This window comes from Dendropsophus ebraccatus, chromosome 15, assembly GCF_027789765.1.
Source record: "Dendropsophus ebraccatus isolate aDenEbr1 chromosome 15, aDenEbr1.pat, whole genome shotgun sequence".
Classification (NCBI taxonomy): domain Eukaryota; kingdom Metazoa; phylum Chordata; class Amphibia; order Anura; family Hylidae; genus Dendropsophus; species Dendropsophus ebraccatus.
In genome coordinates this window covers 17,714,870-17,738,408 of record NC_091468.1, presented here as the reverse complement: position 1 = coordinate 17,738,408, position 23,539 = coordinate 17,714,870, and the positions used below count along the sequence as shown (strand labels likewise).

The window sequence follows — 23,539 nt, the reverse complement described above, 5'->3', positions numbered from 1 at the left end:
CAAATGATAGCTAATCTTTTTGAACATTGATCTAGTTTAATCACAACTTGAAATCTGGAAGGAATGTTTTTTTCAGTGCAAATCAGTTTCAGATCAGAGCTACTTATGCCAGTGTCCTTTTACATGGGCAGAACTGCTTAGGGTGCTATTACACGGAGCGATTTTTAACGACTAACGATAAACGATCACAAACAAGATTATTTATCGTTAACCTGAAATCATTCACCATATTACACAGAACGATGGTCGTCAGTTACGATCGTTACTACGATGGTTATTGCGATTGTTACTATGATTGTTTATTCCTTCTGATCCCAGCAAAACAATCAACAATGTGCAATTACACTGAACGATTAGTGAAAAAATGTGGAACTTGAGCGAACAAATGTGGAATTACAGCGAACTATAAGCGATAATTTTAGGTTCAGATCTAAATCAATGATCAACAACATACGAACGATTTTTCGATCGTTGCCTGCAATTACATAGAACGATTATCGTTTAAATTCGAACAATATACCAATTTTTTGCACGATAATTGTCCTGTTTACTAGGGCCCTTACTGTCATAAATGGGCCCATGGTAAAAGGCCAGCAATCGGCCTCGGAACAAGACATTTCTTGCTCATCATCTGATCGCATCTTTTGTGCAGGCATTACTATCCTCGGTAGTAACCGGCGCAACTTCACATGTAAACAAAACGTTCAGTAGTATAATGAAGTATTATAAGGCTAATAGAGTGCACCTATGATCCAGTCATTGCCTGTGCGGCCTGCTCACACAATTCTTAGAGCCTTTTAAAGTCCTTGCCAACGAGCGCTAATTTTGCTGATCGCAATTTATTGGGGTCGATGTCAGGCCATGTAAGGGTCCTATTAGTATTGTTTTTTTTCCCGTTTTCTTCGCATAACGATGAATGTTCGCAAACGAGCTTTTGCGAATGACTTGAAATCATTCACCATAATACACTCAACGGTAGTCGTTAGCTACAATCGCAATTATGAACAAACAATGTGTACATTTACCGAAAGATTTTTGAACCATTAGGTTGGGTTTACACTACGTTTTTGCAATACGTTTTTGTGAAAAAAAAAAAAAAAAACGGATGCATTTGTGTACATCCGTTTTGATCCGTTTTACATTAACTTTCGTTATAAAAAAAAAAAAAGTATCAAAACGCATCTGTTTTTTTAACGTACATAAAAGTAAGGTCAGCTACGTTTTTGTGTACTTTAAAAAAAAGTGGATGCGTTTTGATCCTTTTTTATAATGGAAGTCAATGGAAAAAGGGATCAAAACGGATGCACACAAATCCGTGTTTTTTTGCAAAAACAGCTGAAAAAAAAACGGATTGCAAAAACGTAGTTTGCACCCAGCCTTAGCAAATGAATACCAATGATGTATGGTCAACTCAAAAGATGCGATCAATGACTTGGTTTGATCGTTGTCTGCATACACACAGAAAGATTATCACTTAAATTCAAACAATATAACGATTTTTTCGCACAATAATCTTTCTGTGTAATAGGGCCCAAGGTGGGGACAACTAGAGGGGAAACTAGTCACCCATACCCTTTCCCTTCAGTCACTTCTCCCCACTGCCCTGGTTGATGGACTTTAGTTGATTCTCAGCCATACTATGTAACTATATGATGATGAATGATAGTGAATAGTAGTGAATTATGGCTTATTTAGTTGGATTCACCAATATCTAATGGACATGCGGTTTACTGAGTAAGTTTTTGCAACCAGTTGACTTCCCTTCTCGCCATTTTCCCTTAATGGTTGCAGTCACCAAAATAATGTATGTAATACAGTAACACATGCAAAGGGATGTCTGGAATAGAAAGTCTTTTATCAAGTACCCTGTGATATTAGGGCATTGACCAGTAGGATTCTAGAATTCAGATACTTCAACTAGCAGAAGAGGATAGTGCATTAAAGGGGAAGTTCACAAAAAAAAAAAACCTCAAATCAACTGGTTCCAGAGATTTGTAATTAACTTCTATTAATAAATCTCAAGTCTTCCAGTGCTTATCAACTGCTGTATGTCCTGCAGGAAGTGGTGTATTCTTTCTACTCTGACACAGTGCTCTCTGCTGCCACCTCTGTCCATGTCAGGATAAGTTTTCCATGTGGATTTCCTACTGCTTTCCAGACTGGAAAGGATTCCACTTCCTGTAGGACATACAGCAGCTGATAAGCACCAGAAGATTTGAGATTTTTTAATAGAAGTAAATTACAAATGTCTGGCACTTTCTGTTGATTGACAATTAACTATTGGTGGACTAGAAACTTTTTTTTACACAAAATAGGTGTTTGCTACCAGTCACAGATTCTGCATCCACCAGAGCCATTTCATCCCCGGATCTGCTTGGGTTCCATTATTTTGCTCAGCTTCCAGATTTTAGAGTCTGTCTTGACATATGATTTAGCCGATAACATAAGTGTAAAATAACACATGCAAACTTGGTGTTTGTGTGCAGATGCTGTGATTATATGACACTCCAGTGACATGGTAACAGGAAATCATGGGTGGGGCTGTTGTGCGAGCATTGCACCCAGGTGAGGGTACTGACGTCCTGAGTGCGGTTATGTTGATATTACACCCATGTTTGTGCAAGTTTGGGTGACTTTTAGATGACATGCAAGACAGATACAGATATAGCAAAGACACATTTTTTAGCCATAGGAAAGTAAATATTTGCTTTTTGTTATATGTAACATCATGTTCAGGTCCTCATTAAAGTGACTCTGTACCCACAATTTGACCCCCTTAAACCGCTTGTACCTCCAGATAGCTTCTTTTAATCCAAGATCTGTCCTGGGGTCCGTTCGGCAGGTGATGCAGTTATTGTCCTAAAAAACATTTTTTAAACTTGCAGCTCCGTACCCAACAGGCGTGGCTTAGAATATCTGTGCCCTAACTTTGCACCACCCCTTTGTCCCTCCTCACCACCCTCTTCATCATTAGGAATGCCACTGAAACATTTTCTCCTGTCTGAACATTGCACAGGTGCCTTAACGATCCAACCCATGTTCAGTATTTACACAGCTTATGAATAGGAGACAATCTGCCTGGAGCATTCCTAATGATGAGGAGGGCGGGGAGGAAGGACAGAAAGATTGTGCCAGCCTAATCCATACACAATCTAAGCCCTGGATGTTGGGCATGGGGTTGAAGTTTAAAAGTTGTTTTTTAGGACAATAACTGCATCCCCTGCCGAATGGACCCCGGAACAGATCTTGGATTAAAAACAGCTATCCGAAGGTACAAGTGGTTTGGAGGGGTCAGAATGTGGGTACAGAGTCGCTTTGAAGGAAAACTTCAGAAAAACCTGATATACTATGTAATACCTAATACAGGGCACTGCAGGACTGCTCGGTTTGGTGGTGTTGGGTATGTTCTGCCCCTTCAAGCCTTGCATCATCATAACACAGAAAAGCTATGTGCCCCAAGTGCCATGTTTCAAGGCTGGTGCCAACAAGCTATTTTGCCATGGCCAGGGTATTTAGATGTGAGCAATGGGGGACAGTTGTGTTGTCCGTAACATCCGTAAGTGTTTTCTGTTTGTCTATGTTCAGGTATATACAAGCTATTACTCATTACAGTCCTTGTATATACCCGCACAGAGAGAGATACAACTGGTGTCCACTGTCTTCATGGCTACTATGTGTTTCTCTGTCCGGTGGCGCTTGGTAGAGATGGTTAAGACTTGTAACTTTAGTTTTACAGCCAAATATATAGTGTAAGGGTATGTGCACCCTATGAAATGCCGGCGGATCACCTGTCACAGATTCCGGAGCTGGAGACCGTGCGCATCTCTGCTGCTTCAATAGGCTTCATTGTATGGTTTCCTCCATCCGCCCAAAGAATGAATCTGGCAAACCATAGAATGAAGCCTATGGGACCATCAGAGATGCATGCGGCCACGAGAGGGGGCGAGCTGCAGAATCCCCGGCGGGTAATTCGGTGGCATTCCGTAGTGTGCACATACCCAAATGGTACCCAGCACGGTGGCTCAGCCTTGCAGCGCTAAAGTCCTGGGTTCAAATCCCACCAAGGGCAACATCTGCAAAGAGTTTGTATGTTCTCTCCGTGTTTGCGTGGGTTTTCTCTGGGTTTCCTCCCACACTCAAAACATACAGATAGGTGAAGCGCTGCGGAATCTGTGTGCGCTATACAAATAAAAACATTATTATTATTAACTAAGAGAAGACCAGCTGAAATTGCATTAAAAAGTGGTTCTGTGGGGGTGTTCTTCTCACAGAAAATGGACATGTATGTTCGACTGATAGACCATCACACAAAATATGGTCTAAGGGGGTATAAGGGGGTGGTCTTCTCAGGGAGGTGGACTTTTAGATTTTTCATTTGACAACTTTAGGGACTGAACCTCATGTGACCACCATACAAATATGAACATGAGGTTCATCACTACCAGTATGAAGAAATCTATCTCTTACAAGAGTCTCCTCTAATTTGCATACTTTTTTCCCATGAGGCATTGTTTGAAAAGAAGTCTCTTCAATGAGTACCAGTATCATGTCTAGCAGCAGAAGTAAGTTCGGATGCCAGCCGCACACTAACATCTGACGTTACTGGTATAGGATGTGACATTTATCAGCATCCACAATCATAAAATAAGCCAGGAGCCGCGAAGAAGGTGCCAAGAATTCTCCATATTCTGAATAGCATTGCAGTGATCCGTGCTCCTGTAAGCACATATATTCTGTACGTTTCTCCAGGCTCCATGTATAAATCTATTTGTCCTTCCCACAGTCCTTTCACGTATATTTATTGTGTTTATTTGATTTTCCCCTTGTGCGGTTTTCTGCCTCATTCCTTTTCCTTAGTGTTCCACTGTCATGAATGCTTTATTAGCGTGTTCAGGCAGCAGAACTTGAGATTTTCCAATATAGATCATTTTGAGTTTTTCTTGGCTAAATTTCTTGTTGTTTCTATTTCGAGTTAATTTCCTTTCTGCCTTCTTTTTCTCCCCTCCCTCTGTCCTCCTTATCCAGACGTATTGTGTGTTCGGATTTTGTCTTTGTATCTGTACTGTGGCCAAAGAATTGTGACCCATCATTATGTCATTCTCCAGGCTAGTACAGTACATTGCAGGTTTAGAGGTTGTGGTAGGGGATACAGTGTACTCAATAAATTTCAGAATAACGCCAGGGAGTTTATTAGTAAGAAAGGTAAGTCAGACACAACAAGCTGCACTGTAACAAAAAAAAAATCTGGACTTTTTTTTTTCCTTAAAGGATTGAATGATGAATACAAAAACAACGTTTCTCCAGGGGAAAGTATAAATGATGCAATTCATAGTGTTTGCCTGAGGGGGCGCTGTGTGACACAGGGCTCCTCATTATGTCACTGGTATAGGAACTTAAAGGGGTAGTGCACCAAAAAGAAATTTCTTTCAAATCAACTGCTGCCATGAAGTGCCAGAGATTTGTAATTTACTTCTATTGAAAAATCTCGAGCCTTCCAGTACTTATCAGCTGCTGTGTGTCCAGCAGGAAGTGGTGTTTTCTTTCCTGTCTGACACAGTGCTCTCTGTTGCCTCCTCTGTCCATGTCAGGAACTGTCCAGAGAAGGAGCATATCCCCATAGAAAACCTCTCCTGCTCTCCAGACTGGAAATAATACCACTTCCTGCTGGGCATACAGCAGCTGATAAGTACTGGAAGGCGTGAGATTTTTTAATAGAAGTAAATTAGAAATCTCTGGTACTTCATGGCAGCAGTTGATTTGAAAGATTTTTTTTTGTGCACTACCCCTTTAAGGAGCACTTCATGACTTTTACCTTTTGAAGTTTTCAATTCTCTCCCTACCTTATAATGAGATGTCTCTGCTGTCTCTGTCTCAGACTACAATGCAAAGTCATACAATATCCTGTGTCTCAGTATTAAGCACTGTTTCTTTTACGCTCTGGAGTTAAAATTACTCTGGGTTCTCAAATTTCCTCTCACAATCCAGAAAACAAGATGATACATTAATTGACCCTTGTGTTTGAGAAAAGGAGCTTGGATTGCAAGCCTTGCTGATATATGGAGACCTGTATCTGTACAGCGCAGTAGAATATGGTGGTGCTGTATAAGCACAGAAGTTTTCTTTGACAATCAATCACTTCTTTTGGCAGGAGAGAGTCTACAGACTGGTATGCCGCTTGGCATTTACATGTTTCCCGGAACGTGACCTCCTCATGTTTCTACAAAATTTGCAACAGCAAAAAGGTGTCAACACCATGTAATCCCTTTAAGTGGGTTTTCCAGGCAAAACATACTGATGAGTTATCCACAGGATAGCCCATCCGTCACTGATCGGTGGGGTGCTGACACCTGGCACCCCAGATGATCAGCTGTTCGGTTCCCGCACTTAACATTTAACAAGACTGGAGGCAGTTGGCTGCGTTCACTGTGTAATAGTAGACCTGGTTACTGCCATCTTGAATTGGAGCTGAGCGGATATTACCACTAGTGTTGAGCAGAAAGGCTGGACTGTTCGGGTTTGGAACGTTCTCCAAACCCAAACAAGTGCCAAACGTTCAGGCTTGGAGAATGTTGCTGAACTTGAATAGTCCGGCCTCTCCGCTCAACACTAGCCATAGCCAACAGAGCCAACTGCTTCCGACCCTGTTCACTGTGTACAGCTCATCAGTATGTTTTGCCCGGAAAACGCATTTTAGAGAGCTATATTGTACAGTATGGTTGGTTAGTGCTCAAGCAACATGAAGAGACATCAAGAGTAGAGATGATGGAACAGCGCTGATGTTCCGTTTTATAGGAACTCGAACCATCGGTATTCGACTCCCACAGTCTTCCCGTCCCGTGGGGAAGCGGGAGTCAGCCCAAATACAGCCTGGGCCATAGGTTGTATTCCTGTTTTCCAGGTGGGACTCGGGCTGTCTCCACCTTCCCCATGAAACGGGAAGACTGCGGGAGTCAAATACCGATGGTTCAAGTTCATACGAACCTGAACATCAGCGCTGTTCCATCATCTCTAATCAAGAGAGGGCGTATTTACAGCAAAATGCAGATGCAAATGATCAGGTAGTCACAAACATTGGTTCTTGACCACCCAAAAGGTCTGTCAATGGTTACAACTTCCAGTAAGAGGAAGAACAAACTGCTTCTCCAACAAGTGTAGCATCGAGAGGACGGTAACATTTATGAACGTTTGAAAGGAGAAGAGAAAATGTGATATATTTTTTTTTCTTAAAAAAAGTTGTAAAAAGGAAGACAAATATATCCAATGGGACTATCAACTTTATTTTTACTTGCATGGATGATTCCACAGTTTTGTGTAGGGTTACAGAGGAATAACTTATCAGGTTCCCCGGCGGTGATAAATCACAGTGTTGACTGCGCAATTACTGAAGCGAGCGAGCAGCGGTCATTTTTCTCTTGCATACAATAATAGATGAAGCCTAAACATGTTGACAGGACAACAATGACCCGGCTCGGCATTTTGTTTTTCAAGTCTCTTTTATTCATTGTTCCACCTGACAAGGGTCCTGAAATATATATCAAAGTCACTGGCCTAATCTGTATTAATAATCGACTAATATAAGTTGACATGTGAACAATGGGTGTAATGCCGGGATTTATGTCAAACATGTGACGAACACAACTCTCCTTCCATGATTAAAAGCAAAATTATGGGAGGCAGCGAATCCAGGTGAGCCGGGGAACGGGGGAGTGATGGTCGAAACTTTAGATTGGATTGTGTTTGGACTAGACATGCCGGTTCATGTCTGGTTCACAGGAGAAGTATGTGTCAGAGGTTCCTGGGCCCTAATGAATGATCTGTAATAGGGCCCCCCCACTATGTGCCATTTATTATAATGGGGTTGTCTTGTAGAAGAGGGGACAATGAACTACACTTTGAGTGATGTTATAATAATATGTGATCACAATTTATGAGAGAATGGAGAAGTTTATTGGGGGAAACGGTACAGTGGAAGTTCTAGGACCTTGTTGGCACCTCTAGTCTGGATACAAGATGAGATACTGTTGGGCATGAAGGATATAGGTTCCGTATAGCATCCTAAAGCATAATTGCCCACAGATGGGGGTGTAGATCCTGCACACTTGTAGGTAGTCAAAGCTGAAGTCCATAAATGTTTGGTAAATCTGGTAATCGTGTAGCCAAGGAAATGTTAAAGTCTGGTGGAGACATACCTAAGAAACCCTTGCTGTGTGTTCGGAGCATTATCCTGCAGTCGGAAGCCATGGGAGGAAACACATATGGCTGTAGGATGTCCTGTACATATCACTGAACTGTTAGTGCCCTGGTATCACGAGGGGAGACCACTGTCGTATGTGATGGTCCTCACATCATTACACCAGCAGGGGGCAGTGGGTCCTCTACGTCATCACACTAATAGGGGGTAATGTGTCCTCTTCACATCATCACACCAGCAGGGGGCAGTGTGTCCTCCCCACATCATCACACCAGCAAGAGCAGTGTGTCACTCAATATGATTACACCAGCAGGAGCAGTGTGTCACTCCATATCATCACACCAGCAGGGGAAAGTGTGTCCTCCCCACATCATCACACCAGCAAGAGCAGTGTGTCACTCAATATGATTACACCAGCAGGAGCAGTGTGTCACTCCATATCATCACACCAGCAGGGGAAAGTGTGTCCTCCCCACATCATCACACCAGCAGGAACAGGGAGTCCTGCCCACATCATCACACCAGCAGGAGCAGTGTGTCACTCTATACTATATCATCACACCAGCAGGAGCAGTGTGTCACTCCATATCATCGCTCCAGCAGGGTGAAATGTGTCCTCTCCACATCATCACACCAGCAGGGTGCAATGTGTCCTCTCCACATCATCACACCAGCAGGGTGCAATGTGTCCTCTCCACATCATCACACCAGCAGGGTGCAATGTGTCCTCTCCACATCATCACACCAGCAGAGGGCAGTGTGTCCTCCCGACATCATCACACCAGCAGGAGCAGTGTGTCACTCCATATCATCGCTCCAGCAGGGTGAAATGTGTCCTCTCCCCATCATCACACCAGCAGGGTGCAATGTGTCCTCTCCACATCATCACACCAGCAGAGGGCAGTGTGTCCTCCCGGCATCATCACACCAGCAGGAGCAGTGTGTCACTCAATATCATTACACCAGCAGGAGCAGTGTGTCACTCCATATCATCACTAGAGATGACCGAACTGTTCGGACTTGTGATCCCGGCCACATAGTTGCGCTCCCGGGAATATGCGGCCAGGATATTCCAGGGAATCAATGTTGAGATCCCTGGAATATCCTGACCGCATATTTGCGAGATCGCAACTATTCAGTCGGGATTACAGGCATGACTAGAGAGCGCCGATGCCGTCGGACCAAAAGTCTGATGGTCCGCTCATCTCTAATAATCACACCAGCAGGAGCAGTGTGTCACTTCATATCATCACTCCAGCGGGGTGCAATGTATCTTCTCCACCTCATCACACCAGCAGGGGGAAATGTGTCCTCCCACATCGTACCAGCAAGGGGCAGTGTGTCCTCCCCAGTGTCCCCACATCATCACACCAACAGGGGACAGTGTGTCCTCTCTACATCATGACACCAGCAGAGGGAAGTGTGTCGCTCCACTGCAAATGCAGGATTGAAGTAGTCACTACAAGGCCTTCATACTGGAAGCTTACCTTCTCCGAAACCCAAAAAGAATGTGGATTTGTTGCTAAACACTATAAGGTTTAATACCAAAGCACTCCAGGTTTCTTAAGCACAATACCGCTGCAGATATAGGCGATGGTGGCCGCTGTCCATGGCAGGACATTTGATGGGCGCTAATTGCCTGGAAATGGACCAAGCTGAGACAGGAGGTGTATTGAAGGGATTGTCTATGTCTGGATGGTGGACAAGGAAACTTTGGGAGCTGACCAAGAAGAGAAGACAGTGGGTCCCAACTCTCACCCTGCAGTCTTTCATTAACAAACCAGGGTCACAGATCCAGCTAAACAAGTGCAAGATGGTATATAATGTAATATATGTCATGTGATCTCATATACATTTACACTTTACATCCTGTCAGATGCTTTTCTGGTAAAAATTAGGAAAACCAATTTGCTGTCCTCCAGAAGAAAGAAAATTATATCATACTCTCAAAGCAATCTCCAAAAAGAAGAGTCGCCCATCGGGTTTTTGGCCTTCTTTAGTAGACGTCCGGAGAGTTGGCCTCAGGTGTAACTGAGGCATCTCTGTAGCCAGTAGCCCCCTATTGTGCACTGTGGCGGGACGACAAACCTGAAACAGCGGTCTACAAATGGGCGACTCTTCTTTTTAGAGGAGACTTTGGAGCGATTAGTATGAGGTAGTTTTATTAGGAGAGTGGGTCTGTATGCTTTTCTCCCAAAAAGCATTGCCAGAAAATAAATTTCCATACCACTGACTTCTCCAACTAGCAAAAACAAACAAGCATAAAATTGTAAATTCCAAGAAACCTCCCCAATACTCTTATCAAGAAGATCAATGGTGAGACTTGTGCCCTGACATGATGACCTTCCCTATCAGCCATGTTGTCTTTGTAGATTGATGTATCCCTAGCTGATGTTCACCATGTGGCACTGGCTGGTGTCTCAGGGCCTGGACACATTTATGGCTTTATGGTGTTTGGGTAAAGACAACAGGACACCAATAAATTCCTCTGCTTTCTGTTTCTTTATACAAGACTCCATTTTTGAAAGCTAAGACGATGGGCTGTTAAGTACCTGAAGAATACTCCATTAGTGGCCAGGTCAGAGGAGTGTCCCATAATAATGGATATATCATCCTTTCTTTTGATATGATGATTGCTGTGTTTTTGGTTATTTTTGTAGCTTGGCTGTTATAAAAATAGTCATTTTGTTTCTAAATCCAGTAATGATGCAGTAAGTGTAACCATAAGGGCCACCGCCTGTCCGCCATCTCAAGACGTCTTCGGCAGATTCAAAAGTTCATCGATGAGATAGATATTCCACTATGGGCTTCCATAATCTGCTCCACCAGTCATCCCTACTAGGTGAATGTGTTCTGTAGTGTTTTTTGGAACTTTTACCTTTTCAGCCCGATTCCCATGTATGCCATTTGTGATCCATGCCAGTCGATTCCCCTGGCAAAAAGTTACTGGGTAAAAGCCATACATATTTGACCTTATAGATGGGTGTTCTACGTCTTGGTCTCTTACTTATTGAGAGAACTATGGTCTTCTATCACCCTTTTGGCCAGCAGATGTGTTCAGTTTATGGGAGATATTTTTTTTTTTTACTGTTTTTGTATCTTCCATTGACCTCGGTGGAGATAGCTGAGCATATACATGGCCAGCCATTCTCATCATCTATTCCTGTGTATGGCATCTTCGTATTGCAGAATATTATTTAGAAGCCATTTACCTGTGCCTGTAATCTCAGCGAACACCTTTGACGATCCTCGATTTTTAGTAGCAGTCATCCAGATGTCCATTCACCTCAGCTTTCATGTACTAAGATATGATTGGGAAAAGGAGGGGTACGCCACTGCCACACTCTTCTGGCAATCGCTTACCTCCTTGAGATCAAAAGTATCAGGCAGTTGTAATCCAATCTGTCCAATCCTTCTTTCCCTTGACAACATCTGTCAGAGGAGAGTCGGGAGGCCCCCATACACAGTAGGCCGTTGGTTGGTCTCATTGAAATTGACATTTCCCTAACATATGTGGTTTTTTTGTGGCTGGTCACCGTTGCTTTCAATGGGTCATGAACCTGAGAATTCTTTGTACTGAGAACGAAGTGGTGGTGATCACATAGTTAACAGTCTAGATCCTTAGCAGCATCTTTGAATTTGAAATCAATTGTTTTGAATGGGACCTGAATCCATGGAGCAGTGGCTCTATGTGGACGATTAGTAATTAACACAGCTACTTTCTTACATAAAACAGCACCACCTCAGGTTGTTTGTGGTATTACAGTTCAGCTCCATACACTTCAATGCAACTGAGTGGTGCTTTTTCTTGAAAAAGAAAAAAAATAAAATGTGGCCATGTTTTTCTAAACCTGAATAACCCCTTTAACACCTACTAAGGAGAGTTGTGGAAGAAGACTGGAAACTCCAGATGGTAACCTCAAGCCAAATAATTGCTTTGTGATATGTAATATGCTAGCTATTGAGCATCCACAGGACTGGTGGGATGTTGGGAATTTGGATTCATTAAGGCTGAGTTCACACTACGTTTTTGCAATCATTTTTCTTTTTCATTCGTTTTTTTTTTTTTTTAAAAAGGATGAAAAAAACAGATGCATGTGTGTGCATCTGTTTTGATCAGTTTTATAAAAAAAAAAAAAAAGTATCAAAACGGATCATTGTTTTTTTTTTTAAACGGATGGCAAAAGCATAGTGTGAACCCAGCCTAAGCTGGTTGGCTGATACATTGCAGGATTCTCCCATTATCACATCGATTCTGGCCTAACGGTTGTAATCACTATTGGCTTCACAACATGAAGACTCTTTTATTGCGTGTAATCTGCAACCATAAGAGCCTATTCCCATGTGTCATCGAATTGCATCTGAAAACCTCAGTACTATGAAGGATGAAGGGAATAGACCCTAAGTCTTGGACTTTTACCTGCAAATGGTTAAGGACAATGTATAAGCATCAAGTTCCTTCATCATGTGTTCTTATAATCTGCTTTGTGACTGTTCTGTAATACTTATTCGCCCCGCTTTGCTCTGTTTTTTTGGTACACTGCCGAAACAAATGGTACAGGCCTGATGACAATGCTCGGAATAGATTGTGTTTTCTAAGAATTGATCGGCCTCATTGAGGGTTATCAGCATGTAACCAGGGCCGCAGAGGTTACGCTAGTTTACTGCCTTCTATTTTAGGATGTTTACATGAATTTTAAAAAGGACATTGCAGGTGTGTGCCCGGATCATGGACATCTCATGCAAATCAGGGTCCGTAGAGAGGAACCTCGTACAATACACAACTGCATTTATCCAACATGTTTTTTTCATTGGGCTTATGGAGGTTCTAAGAGCATATACCAGGGGTACTCAACAACTTTTAGTGAAGGTCCACTTACCGGGGTCTATTGTCAGGTGAAGGTCCGAGCTGAACATCAGTAGGAAACGTGTTTTGTTACTTTTCACAAACGTTCAACTATTTACATACAGAATTGATGCTTATTACTGCGAAAACCGACCCCCCTGTTGCTCCCCCAGTAGTATATAGTCTCCCTGTGAGCTCTCCCCCTGTAGTATATAGCCCCCGTGCGCTATCCCCCTGTAGTTATATAGTCCCCCTGTAGTGTATATAGCCCCCCTGTGACCTCTCCCCCTGTAGTATATAGCCCCCTGTGCTCACCCCTGTGGTATATAGCCCCCTGTGACCTCTCCCCCTGTAGTATATAGCCCCCTGTGCTCACCCCTGTGGTATATAGCCCCCTGTGACCTCTCCCCCTGTAGTGTATATAGCCCCCTGTGCTCACCCCTGTAGTATATAGCCCCCTGTGACCTCTCCCCCTGTAGTGTATATAGCCCCCTGTGCTCACCCCTGTAGTATATAGCCCCCCTGTGACCTCTCCCCCTGTAGTATATAGCCCCCCTGTGACCTCTCCCCCTGTAGTATATAGCCCCCTGTGAGCTCCCCATAGTTATATATAGCCCCCTTGCACTCTCCCCCTGTAGTATATAGCCCCCTGTGAGCTCCCCCCTAGTAGTATATAGCCCCCCTGTGACCTCTCCTCCTGTAGTATATAGCCCCCTCTGAGCTCCCCCCAGTAGTATATAGCCCCCCTGTGACCTCTTCCCCTGTAGTATATAGCCCCCTGTGAGCTCCCCCCAGTAGTATATAGCCCACCTGTGTGCTCTCCCCAGTAGTATATAGCCCCCCTGTGTTCTCTCCCCCTGTGGTATATAGCCCCCCTGTGACCTCCCCCCTGTAGTATATAGCCCCCCCTGTGACCTCTCCCCCCTGTAGTATATAGCCCCCCTGTGACCTCTCCCCCCTGTAGTAAATAGCCCCCCTGTGACCTCTCCCACCTGTAGTATATAGCCCCCCTGTGACCTCTCCCCCCTGTAGTATATAGCCCCCCCCTGTGCGCTCTCCCCCTGTAGTATATAGACCCCCTTGAGCTCCCCCCTGTAGTATATAGACCCCCCCAGTAGTATATAGCCCCGAGACAAAAAAACAAACAAATCACAACTCACCTAGCACCTCGCTCTCCCGCCGCACCTGTCTTCTTCTTTTCTCATGTCAGTCCGGCCTCCGGCTTATTCGTGCTCTCTGGGGATGTCCCTGGGATTCCCCAGCAGAGCGCGCACCAGAGACCTCAGTGAATGCCACCGGCCTGTACTTCCGGGAAGTTCAGGCCGGTGGCATACACAGAGCTCACAGGTGCGCACTCTGCTGGGGAATCCCCAGGACATCCCCATAGAGCGCGAATCAGCCTGGGGCCGGACCGACACTGCGTAGATGTCAGTACGCCTATGGGGCGGGAGGCAGTGCGGTGGGGAGAGGGACACATGGGAGCCGGGGCGGTTGGGAGGTCTGACCAGTGGTCCGGACAGCTGGCCTCCAGTTTGAGGTCCGCCAGTGTGAGGACCCCTGGCATATACTATACCTGTCACTCCTTGCTATAATGAATTTGTTTCAGGATAGAATGTCCCAGATCCATAACCGGGAACCATTAGGTTGCGATGCACTGTATAGGGGTCAGTAATAATTTACCTGCTTATTGATCACACCATTGGGTTGTATGTTGTTTACTCCGAGTGTCTGCTTGCATGCCAGGTATTGGCATCAGTACAATGGGTATCCAAACAATTATGCTAGCTTATTGTGAGATTTCTTCAGGGGATTATTCCAGAGCTGGCAACTGGGATGTGGATCAACGGGCGCCGATCGTTTCGCGTGCTCTCGGCCGAGAGGAAGCGTGCATCACGTGAGCACGTGAAACGATCGTCGACTGTTGATCCACATCCCAGTTGCCAGCTCTGGAATAATGGAATAAAGTCTGTTTTACTTGCAATTTAACCTGGTGAGTGCCACTGATTCTTCTATGTGAATAATTCATCAAAGACTGTGTATTGGAGTTGAGCACCACCAAGGTATTGCATTAGAAAAGCCTTCCCCAGCTAGTTACACTATTACTGTTGCCTGAAAGCCACAGCCGGTAGTGCCGAGACTGCTCTCATTGCATGCACTTGTAGTTATTGACCAATACGGTCTCTATTAATCCCCAGCAAGATAGTGTGGTTCAGTTATAAATTATAGATCTACTAAATAAAATAAGTACTGTATATATGTTTAAAGTGTCACTGTCGGGTTTTTTTTTTGTTTTTTTTTAATTGCAGAAACCAATAGTACAGGCGATTTTTAAGAAACTTTGTAATTAGGTTTATTAGGCAAATATGCCGTTAGCTGCATTCAGAAAGACTTTCCTCAGCCCCCCCCCCCTCTCATTCACTGCTCATTATCAGGAAATCTCGACTCTTTTACACCAGTTGAGCCCTGTCTAACCTACGGAGAGGGGAGGGGGAGGTGGGAGGAGGATTAGTCGGCAGCAGAGAACAAAGGATTACACAGCGGGACCTGTGTGAAAGCTGGTTTTCAGAGGTCAGAGAGGTCGGTGCTGACTTCAGAGGAGATAGCCCGGTGATGTAGCTGTAAATTAACTCTTTGTTGTCCTGTTTTGGTGCCTCATCTCCCTTAAATTCACCTGCACTATTGATTTCTGCAAAAAATATTTAAACAACAGTGACACTTTAATACCTTTTACTAGAATAGGGTCTTCCATTCAGAATCGACCAACAAAACACAGTTATCACTGAACTCAAGGAGAACAGTGAAAAAAAATTCCAATGAAGTACTCAATCAAGAGTCTCCACTGATGCCCCCAAAAATTTAAATATGCAAAACAGGAATCCGTGGAGCCTCGGTTGCGAGTCTCAAAACACGGGATAGCCAGATATCTCTAGCCTGTTGCCACGGGGTGCCTCCATGATAGGGAGAGCACCACACCACCCTGATAAATAGCCCCTTAAGTCCCACTCGGTTGCGAGTATTGGAACATAAATAGGGAAACACCAGGGTGGCCCCTTTTTGTCAATGTCTAACTCAAGGTGCGAATATTGCGATCATGACAAGGGCTTGCCAGGGCAGGCTTTCATCCACAGACAGCCGTTTCGGGGTTTTTGCCCCTCGTCAGTGTGGAGTAGGATTCTGGCTAGTTGGGGCAATAGCAAATCGACCAACAAAACACAGTTATCACTGAACTCAAGGAGAACAGTGAAAAAAATTCCAATGAAGTACTCAATCAAGAGTCTCCACTGATGCCCCCAAAAATTTAAATATGCAAAACAGGAGTCCGTGGAGCCTCAGTTGCGAGTCTCAAAACACGGGATAGCCAGATATCTCTAGCCTGTTGCCACGGGGTGCCTCCATGATAGGGAGAGCACCACACCACCCTGATAAATAGCCCCTTAAGTCCCACTCGGTTGCGAGTATTGGAACATAGACAGGGAAACACCAGGGTGGCCCCTTTTTGTCAATGTCTAACTCAAGGTGCGAGTATTGCGATCATGACAATGGCTTACAAAGGCAGGCTTCCATCCATTCCATTCCATCCGAGTGGGACTTAAGGGGTTATTTATCAGGGTGGTGTGGTGCTCTCCCTATCATGGAGGCACCCCGTGGCAACAGGCTAGAGATATCTGGCTATCCCGTGTTTTGAGACTCGCAACCGAGGCTCCACGGACTCCTGTTTTGCATATCTTCCATTCAGAATCCCTATATATTAACTAGCGATATAAAACTTTGCTCTCTTTCTCTCTGGAGGACTAATTTAACAAAAAAAGAATGTAATACCCTATTTCTCCTGTGGTGGTGCTGTAGGCAAATTATACACTTGTTGTTGAGTTCATTCACAGATTACCACTAGAGATGAGTGCGACTGAAGATGCCCAAGTCTGATCGTTCAGCGTTTGAATACTGGTGGCTGAAGAAGATGGATGCAGCCCTAAGGAGTCTTTAAAAACATTGATATGGCCTATGGTTGTATCCATGTTTTTCAGGACTCTCTAGGGCTACATCCAATATCTTCAGCCATCCGTATTCGAATGCCGAACGATTGGACTCAAGTTGCGCTCTAATTACCATTGATAGCTGGGGGATGAACAAAAGAAAAGAGAACCAGAAGAAGAAGAAACGTAAAAGAAGAGTTGCAGTAAAAAAAAAAAGTTGGTACTTTTTTTTTTTTATGCCTTACACTGAATTTAAAGGGGTTATCCAGGATTAGAAAAAATGCAGCTACTTTCTTGTAAAAATAACACCATACCCGCCGTCAGGTTGTGTAAGGTATTACAATTTGGCTCCATTTACTTCAATGGAACTGAGCTGCAAAACCCACATCCAACCTGAGAACAAAGATGGTGCTGTTTCTGAAAGAAAGTGGCCATGTTCTTCTAAGCCTGGACCACCCCTTTAAGAGGAGTTGAGAGATTTTTTTTTTAGCTCACAATGGGAGACTAATCCTGGCCGGGAGATTATTTATTTTGATTTCGTTCAGCAAAGTGAGGTCCCTTATTGTTTTATTTATATTTGTTGACTTTTGTATAATTTTACATTGCACAATGCACTCCAGCAGCACTGACAGCCTTCGCTGACTTGCACTCTTCACTCTGTCAGCTTCCATTGTTGTAACATGAAAAATAGTGCTGTTTTTCCCATGAAAAATAAAGGAATATATGTTTAAAGGGAATGTGTCACCTAAATTTTCTTTTACAGATTAGAGTCAGATGCTGAAAGTTGTTTTACTCTAATCTGTTTCTATTTTCTGACTGTAATTTTATTTATTTCACTTTTAGTACATTGTTATGGTAGTGGCCATCTAGAATGGGCTGTTCCTAACAGCATTTAGTGACATGCGTTAAAGCAAGACTCATGGACATAGATGACAATAGACAGACTCTGTCCCCTTGAGATGAATGTGAAACATTAATGAGCGCGCTCTGTGACCTGTGAAGAGGTCATTCCACAGGGAGCTGCTATTGTCTCCTCTATCTGTTGGTGTCACATGACGCTGCAATGCTGTACAGATCACTTTACAGCAACCTCCTCTTATCACCACAGACACAACAGGAAGTCTCAGCTTAGTTTTAGCCCCAGTGGTGAGAATGGAAACTGGAAGATCTCAGTATTATAATAGAATAGATAAAAAAAATGGAAAATTTGGAAAAAAAAATAGATTTAGGGGGTAGAAAATCACCAAAAATTCTTAAAAAATATGTTTAACATAAAATTATTATTTAAACAATAATCTTTTTCTCATGACATATTCCCTTTAAGCCTTTCACTCGAGTGTGAACAAAGCCTTAATCCTGCTTGGTTTTTGCCTCTCGTACAGCTGTGACCTCTGACTTCTGGGATGACCTGCACCGCGTCATTGAAGACTGTGAACTGATAGAGGATGCAGAGCACACTGCCGCAGTCCCTGGATTTATCCTGTATCTGCAAAGCGTTACCAGTCTCATTCTATCCTTGCTAAATGTTGGTGGGGTCAGTGGTTCTGCTATGAAAATGGACCCATCCCGCTTGGTGCAGAGGATGCTGGGGTCAGAATTCCATGAAGTGCGTCTGCTGACTCTCCAATCTCTGTTGCAATGGTTGAAGCAAGGCCGCCGGGATGCCTACGTGTCTCATGAGGTTCAGAAGACGCTCTTTGAGATGATAATGAAAGAAAATAATATAGAATGCCTGTGCCAGGTAACTAGAGCAGTACCTACATCCCCCATATCAGATCTGCTGCCGTTTTGCTGCACAGTTTTTTTAAGTAATTTGTCCATTGTAGGAAAGTGTAGTATGAATATACAGTACGGGGGGCAGGTTTAAGCTCTGCATATTGCACATTGGTGGCATCAGAGGAGAGTATGTTGAAGTCACCCCTTACCTCTGCCAGTCAAGTAAATATGTAGATCTATGTCCATTTTTTTTTAAGTAAAAGTTATATTACAAAGTACAACTATCCCTCGACTTGAAATTGCCTGAGGTTACAATATTTTCCACATACAGTGTTCCTTCCCAAACCATCAGATGTTGAGACCACACTCAATTACAATGCTTCAGACAGTCAGGATCTGCGGCTGTAAATAACACAATATTGACCAATAAGAGTGTTCGTCTTACTGGTAGTACCCCATTATTAGTAAATTTTATGCAGTGATTGGCTGTCTAGTAGCGCCTCCCTACAGTACAGTGTGATACTACATGTCCTGTACTGCAGTGTGTCTAGTATCTCCTCTCTACAGTATAGTGTGATAGCACATGTCCTGTACTGCTGTGTGTGTCTGGTATGTCCTCTCTACAATAGAGTGTGATACTACATGTCCTGTACTGCTGTGTGTCTAGTATCTCCTCTCTACAGTACAGTGTGATACTACATGTCCTGTACTGCTGTGTGTCTAGTATCTCCTCTCTACAGTACAGTGTGATACTACATGTCCTGTACTGCTGTGTGTGTCTGGTATCTCCTCTCTACAATATAGTGTGATAGTACATGTAATGTTGTGTGTATCTAGTATCTCTTCTGTACGGTGCTTTGTGATACTACATGTCCTGTACTGCTGTGTGTCTAGTATCTCCTCTCTACAGTACAGTGTGATACTACATGTCCTGTACTGCTGTGTGTCTAGTATCTCCTCTCTACAGCACAGTGTGATACTACATGCCCTGTATTGCTGTGTGTGTCAAGTATCTTCTCTGTAGAGTACAGTGTGATACTACATGTTATGTACTGCTGTGTATGTCTAGTATCTCCTCTCTACAGTATAGTGTGATACTACATGTCCTGTACTGCTATGTGTGTGTGTCTTATATTTCCTCTCTACAGTACAGTGTGATACTACATGTCCTGTACTGCTGTGTGTGTCTAGTATCTCCTCCCTACAGTATAGTGTGATACTACATGTCCTGTACTGCTGTGTGAGTCTAGTATCTCCTCCCTAAAGTATAGTGTGATACTACATGTCCTGTACTGCTGTGTGTGTCTAGTATCTCCTCCCTACAGTATAGTGTGATACTACATGTCCTGTACTGCTGTGTGAGTCTAGTATCTCCTCTAGAGTTTAAGGACTTGCTTTATCTATACTTATCGCCTTATTTTTCTTTAAATCTCTATTTTTCTCCCCACTTGGGGTTGATATTATGTGCGTTTTGTTCTCATCCTACAATGGTTGTCCTGGAACCAATTAAAGAGGGACCACTGTATTATAACTTTATTAAAGCAATTCATTAAAAATGTATTTTTAGACTCCAGGGTACCCCATTACAGAGCTGAGACCTGCTTTTGCTGGGATGCAACCTCCAATAGGTAGCATCAGGGAGCAAGACCTCTTCCTTTGTATGTATATGTGTATTTGTATATCTTATGTATTTTTTTTATATAATTTTTTTTACTCTTGTTATTATTTTGTCTCCCTCTCTGGACAGGTGCTAAGAATCTTGTATGATATGAACATTGAGAGGATACTTTTCACTGCGAAAGATCATTTCCAAATGGAGCCGAAGGATTTGTTGAGAAGAATTTTAAATCTTGTGTCTACATCCAGCTACAGGTGAATGTTAAGGTCTCCAAACACCTTAGAATTATGTTGGCCAAATCGCTGCTCGCGGTGGTTTTGGCCACTAGTGTAAGGGCCCTATTCCATCGGACGATTATCGTTCAAATTATCGTTAAATCGTTCGAATCAAAGCGATAATCGTTCGGTTGAAATGCAGTTAACGATTAACGTCCGAACGAGAAATCGTTGATCGCTTTATAAGACCTGGACCTATTTTTATCGTTGCTCGTTCGCAAAACGTTCGCATTGAATAAGACATCGTTCCGTCGTTTGCAATAGATACGAATGCAATAGCGAAGAAATAGCGAAGATGAAACTATCGCAATTACGATCATAAGTAACGATTAACGTTCCATGGAAATGAGTGAACGTTTTCAGGTCTTTCGCAATAGCGGTCGTTTAAGATTGTTAATCATTCACGATTATGCAAACGATAATCGTCAGGTGGAATAGGGCCCTAAGGTGTATGGGGAACAACCACTGACCCTTTTGTTAAGAGAAAGATAAGCCGCCACAAGAGCGCTCTCACTGCGGCTTACTCCTCCCCATATAGAACGCAGGAACGCTCGGCTGTGTCGAACATCCCTGTGTATGTAAGGGCAGGCAGCGGGTAGGAGATATAACTGACGGCCAGGTGATCATTCGGCCTGCACTTATTGAAGGTTTATAGTGTTATATTTGTATTACTAATAAACAGCATTATGGCCTATGCACCACTATTGCCCATGTGTATGTTAGTTTTTAACCTAGTCATAAAAGCACCATTTACGTTTTTCTAGGGCCCTGTCACTATCGGCCAAACCATCTAATATCAATACCTGATATCTTGCAGTTTTCATTCTCACCACTGGGGCAAAAGTAAGCTTAGACTTCCTGTTGTGTCTGTGGTGATAAGAGGAGGTTGCTGTAAAGTGATCTGTACAGCATTGCAGCATCATGTGACACCAATAGATAGAGGAGATAATAGCAGCTTCCTGTGGAATGACCTCTTCACAGGTCACAGAGCATGCTCAGTGATGTTTTACATTCATCTCAAGGGGACAAGTCCATGAGGCTTGCTGTAAAGCATGTCACGAACTGTTGTTAAAAACAACTCAGGCAAAATGGCCGCCCCCATAACAATGTACAAAAAGGGAAATAAAATTAAAAAAAAGTCAGAAAATAGAAACAAATTAGAATAAAAGTTTTAGTATCTGACTCTAATTAGTAAAATAAAATTTAGGTGACACATTCCCTTTAAATGTAAATCACTTGCCGGGGATGTAATTGCACAATGCTCACAGCAGTTGTTGCCGGGGACCTTATGTGCCTTGGCGTGTGCACTTGGCATGGTTGCATTGTTATTGTAGTGTAAATCCGTTGGACAAGGAACGGGAATGAGGGTTAGCACCTCCTATGTTATTTCTTCTGGTGGCTATCAAAGATACAGTAATAATAAAGTCCCCCGACTCCCCCAGCTACACGGCTGTCAACTGGTTAAATGATGTGAGTGTGAACCTACCCAGACGCAGGCATCTCCGCTTGCTGGCCCAGTGACACGTTGGCAGGACCTGAGCCCTGGCAAGTCAGATGCCCTCTCTGCATTTTAATTCCCTGTTGCTGGAGCCTATTGCAATTTAAACAAACCCGCTCTTATCTCCTCACAATTCAATTTATTAGACAACCCTGGTGCAGGAAGAGAAACACCAGACGGGCCGGAGCTGTAAATATCCTCTACAGGCGTTGCTGCCTCCTCGCTGCTCCTCTGATTATAATAGATAATTGCCTTGGAAAATAGAGAATGGAGCTGGACAGCTTTGCTAGGAGGCCTGACCAGAGGATTGGGAGAGGGTTGTACACCCCTTAGACAGCACAGACTGTGGTTTCCTTCTAAGGTCTCAGAGATGTGTTATAATAACTTTGTTTTCATATATGCCTAATGCAAAATTGGTGCATCTTTAGCTCCCTGAACTTTGGACACCTTTGCACTGATTGTTTTATTGTAGATTTTTTATTTTTAGTGAATACAAAATTAGAGGTAACCCATCACCATGAAAATGCTACCTAAGCTATCGATATCATGTTATAGAGCAGGAGGAGCTGAGCAGATTGATATATATCTTTATGGGAAAAGATTCAGTATAACTTATAATTTATTGATTGACATCTCTGATGTTTCCAGACTAGAGAGTCCAATCCATTGAGTGACACCGCCCACTGGACTCCTTATCACAGAATCAGCAGGAATTTCAACAGGTTACAAGTTATGCTAAATCTGAGATATATATATATATATCAATCTGCTCCGTCCTTCATGTTTTATAACATGATGGCGATAAATTAGCATTATCTAGGTAACAGGTTCCCTTTAAAGGGAACCAATCTGCCCAATTGGGCTGATATGGTTCCCTGAACCGCCGTATACAGCTTCTGCAGCAGCCGCGGCACATACCGACCGCTGCTGCAGCAGTAGCTGTATACCCGGAAGAAAAAGCAGTTTAATTCCCCGGGCGTGTGACAGGCAGCGGCAGGGAAGAAGTCATCTGGGCGGCTCCCCACCCTTATCTAGTCACCACGCTCTGCCTGTCAGCGTGCTATAAGGGGATGATTAACTGGCAGAGAGGTTCCTTACTGACCTCTCTGCCTGTCAATCATCCCCTCCGAGCGCACTGACAGGTAGAGAGCAGTGACTAGATATGAGCATGGAGCCTCCCAGATGACTGCTTCCCCACCGCTGCCTGTCATGTGCCTGGGGGATTAAACTGCTTTATTTCGGGTATACAGCTACTGCTGCAGCCGTGGCCGGTATGTGCCGCGGCTGCTGCAGAAGCTGTATACAGTGGTTCAGGGAACCATATCAGCCCGATTAAGCAGATTGGTTCCCTTTAAGCAACTTTGTTAATAGTTGTTATTAAAAATGTATTTATTTATTATATTAAAATATTATTTGCCGAA

The 23,539-nt window shown here is 43.5% G+C and overlaps 1 protein-coding gene across 4 annotated transcripts in view; it reads left to right on the top strand.

The window, feature by feature from the left end:
- THADA (THADA armadillo repeat containing) overlaps positions 1-23,539 on the top strand; it is a 480,068-nt gene that overhangs the window by 353,515 nt on the left and 103,014 nt on the right. For 3 of the 4 annotated variants that reach the window (XM_069954790.1, XM_069954788.1, XM_069954791.1), the window contains exons 32-33: positions 18,394-18,752; positions 20,475-20,599. In XM_069954790.1, the coding sequence (XP_069810891.1) occupies positions 18,394-18,752; positions 20,475-20,599 (484 nt within the window). Of the gene's footprint in view, positions 1-4,505; positions 4,729-18,393; positions 18,753-20,474; positions 20,600-23,539 lie in introns of those variants that run through there. The other variant, XM_069954792.1, reaches the window with a different exon arrangement.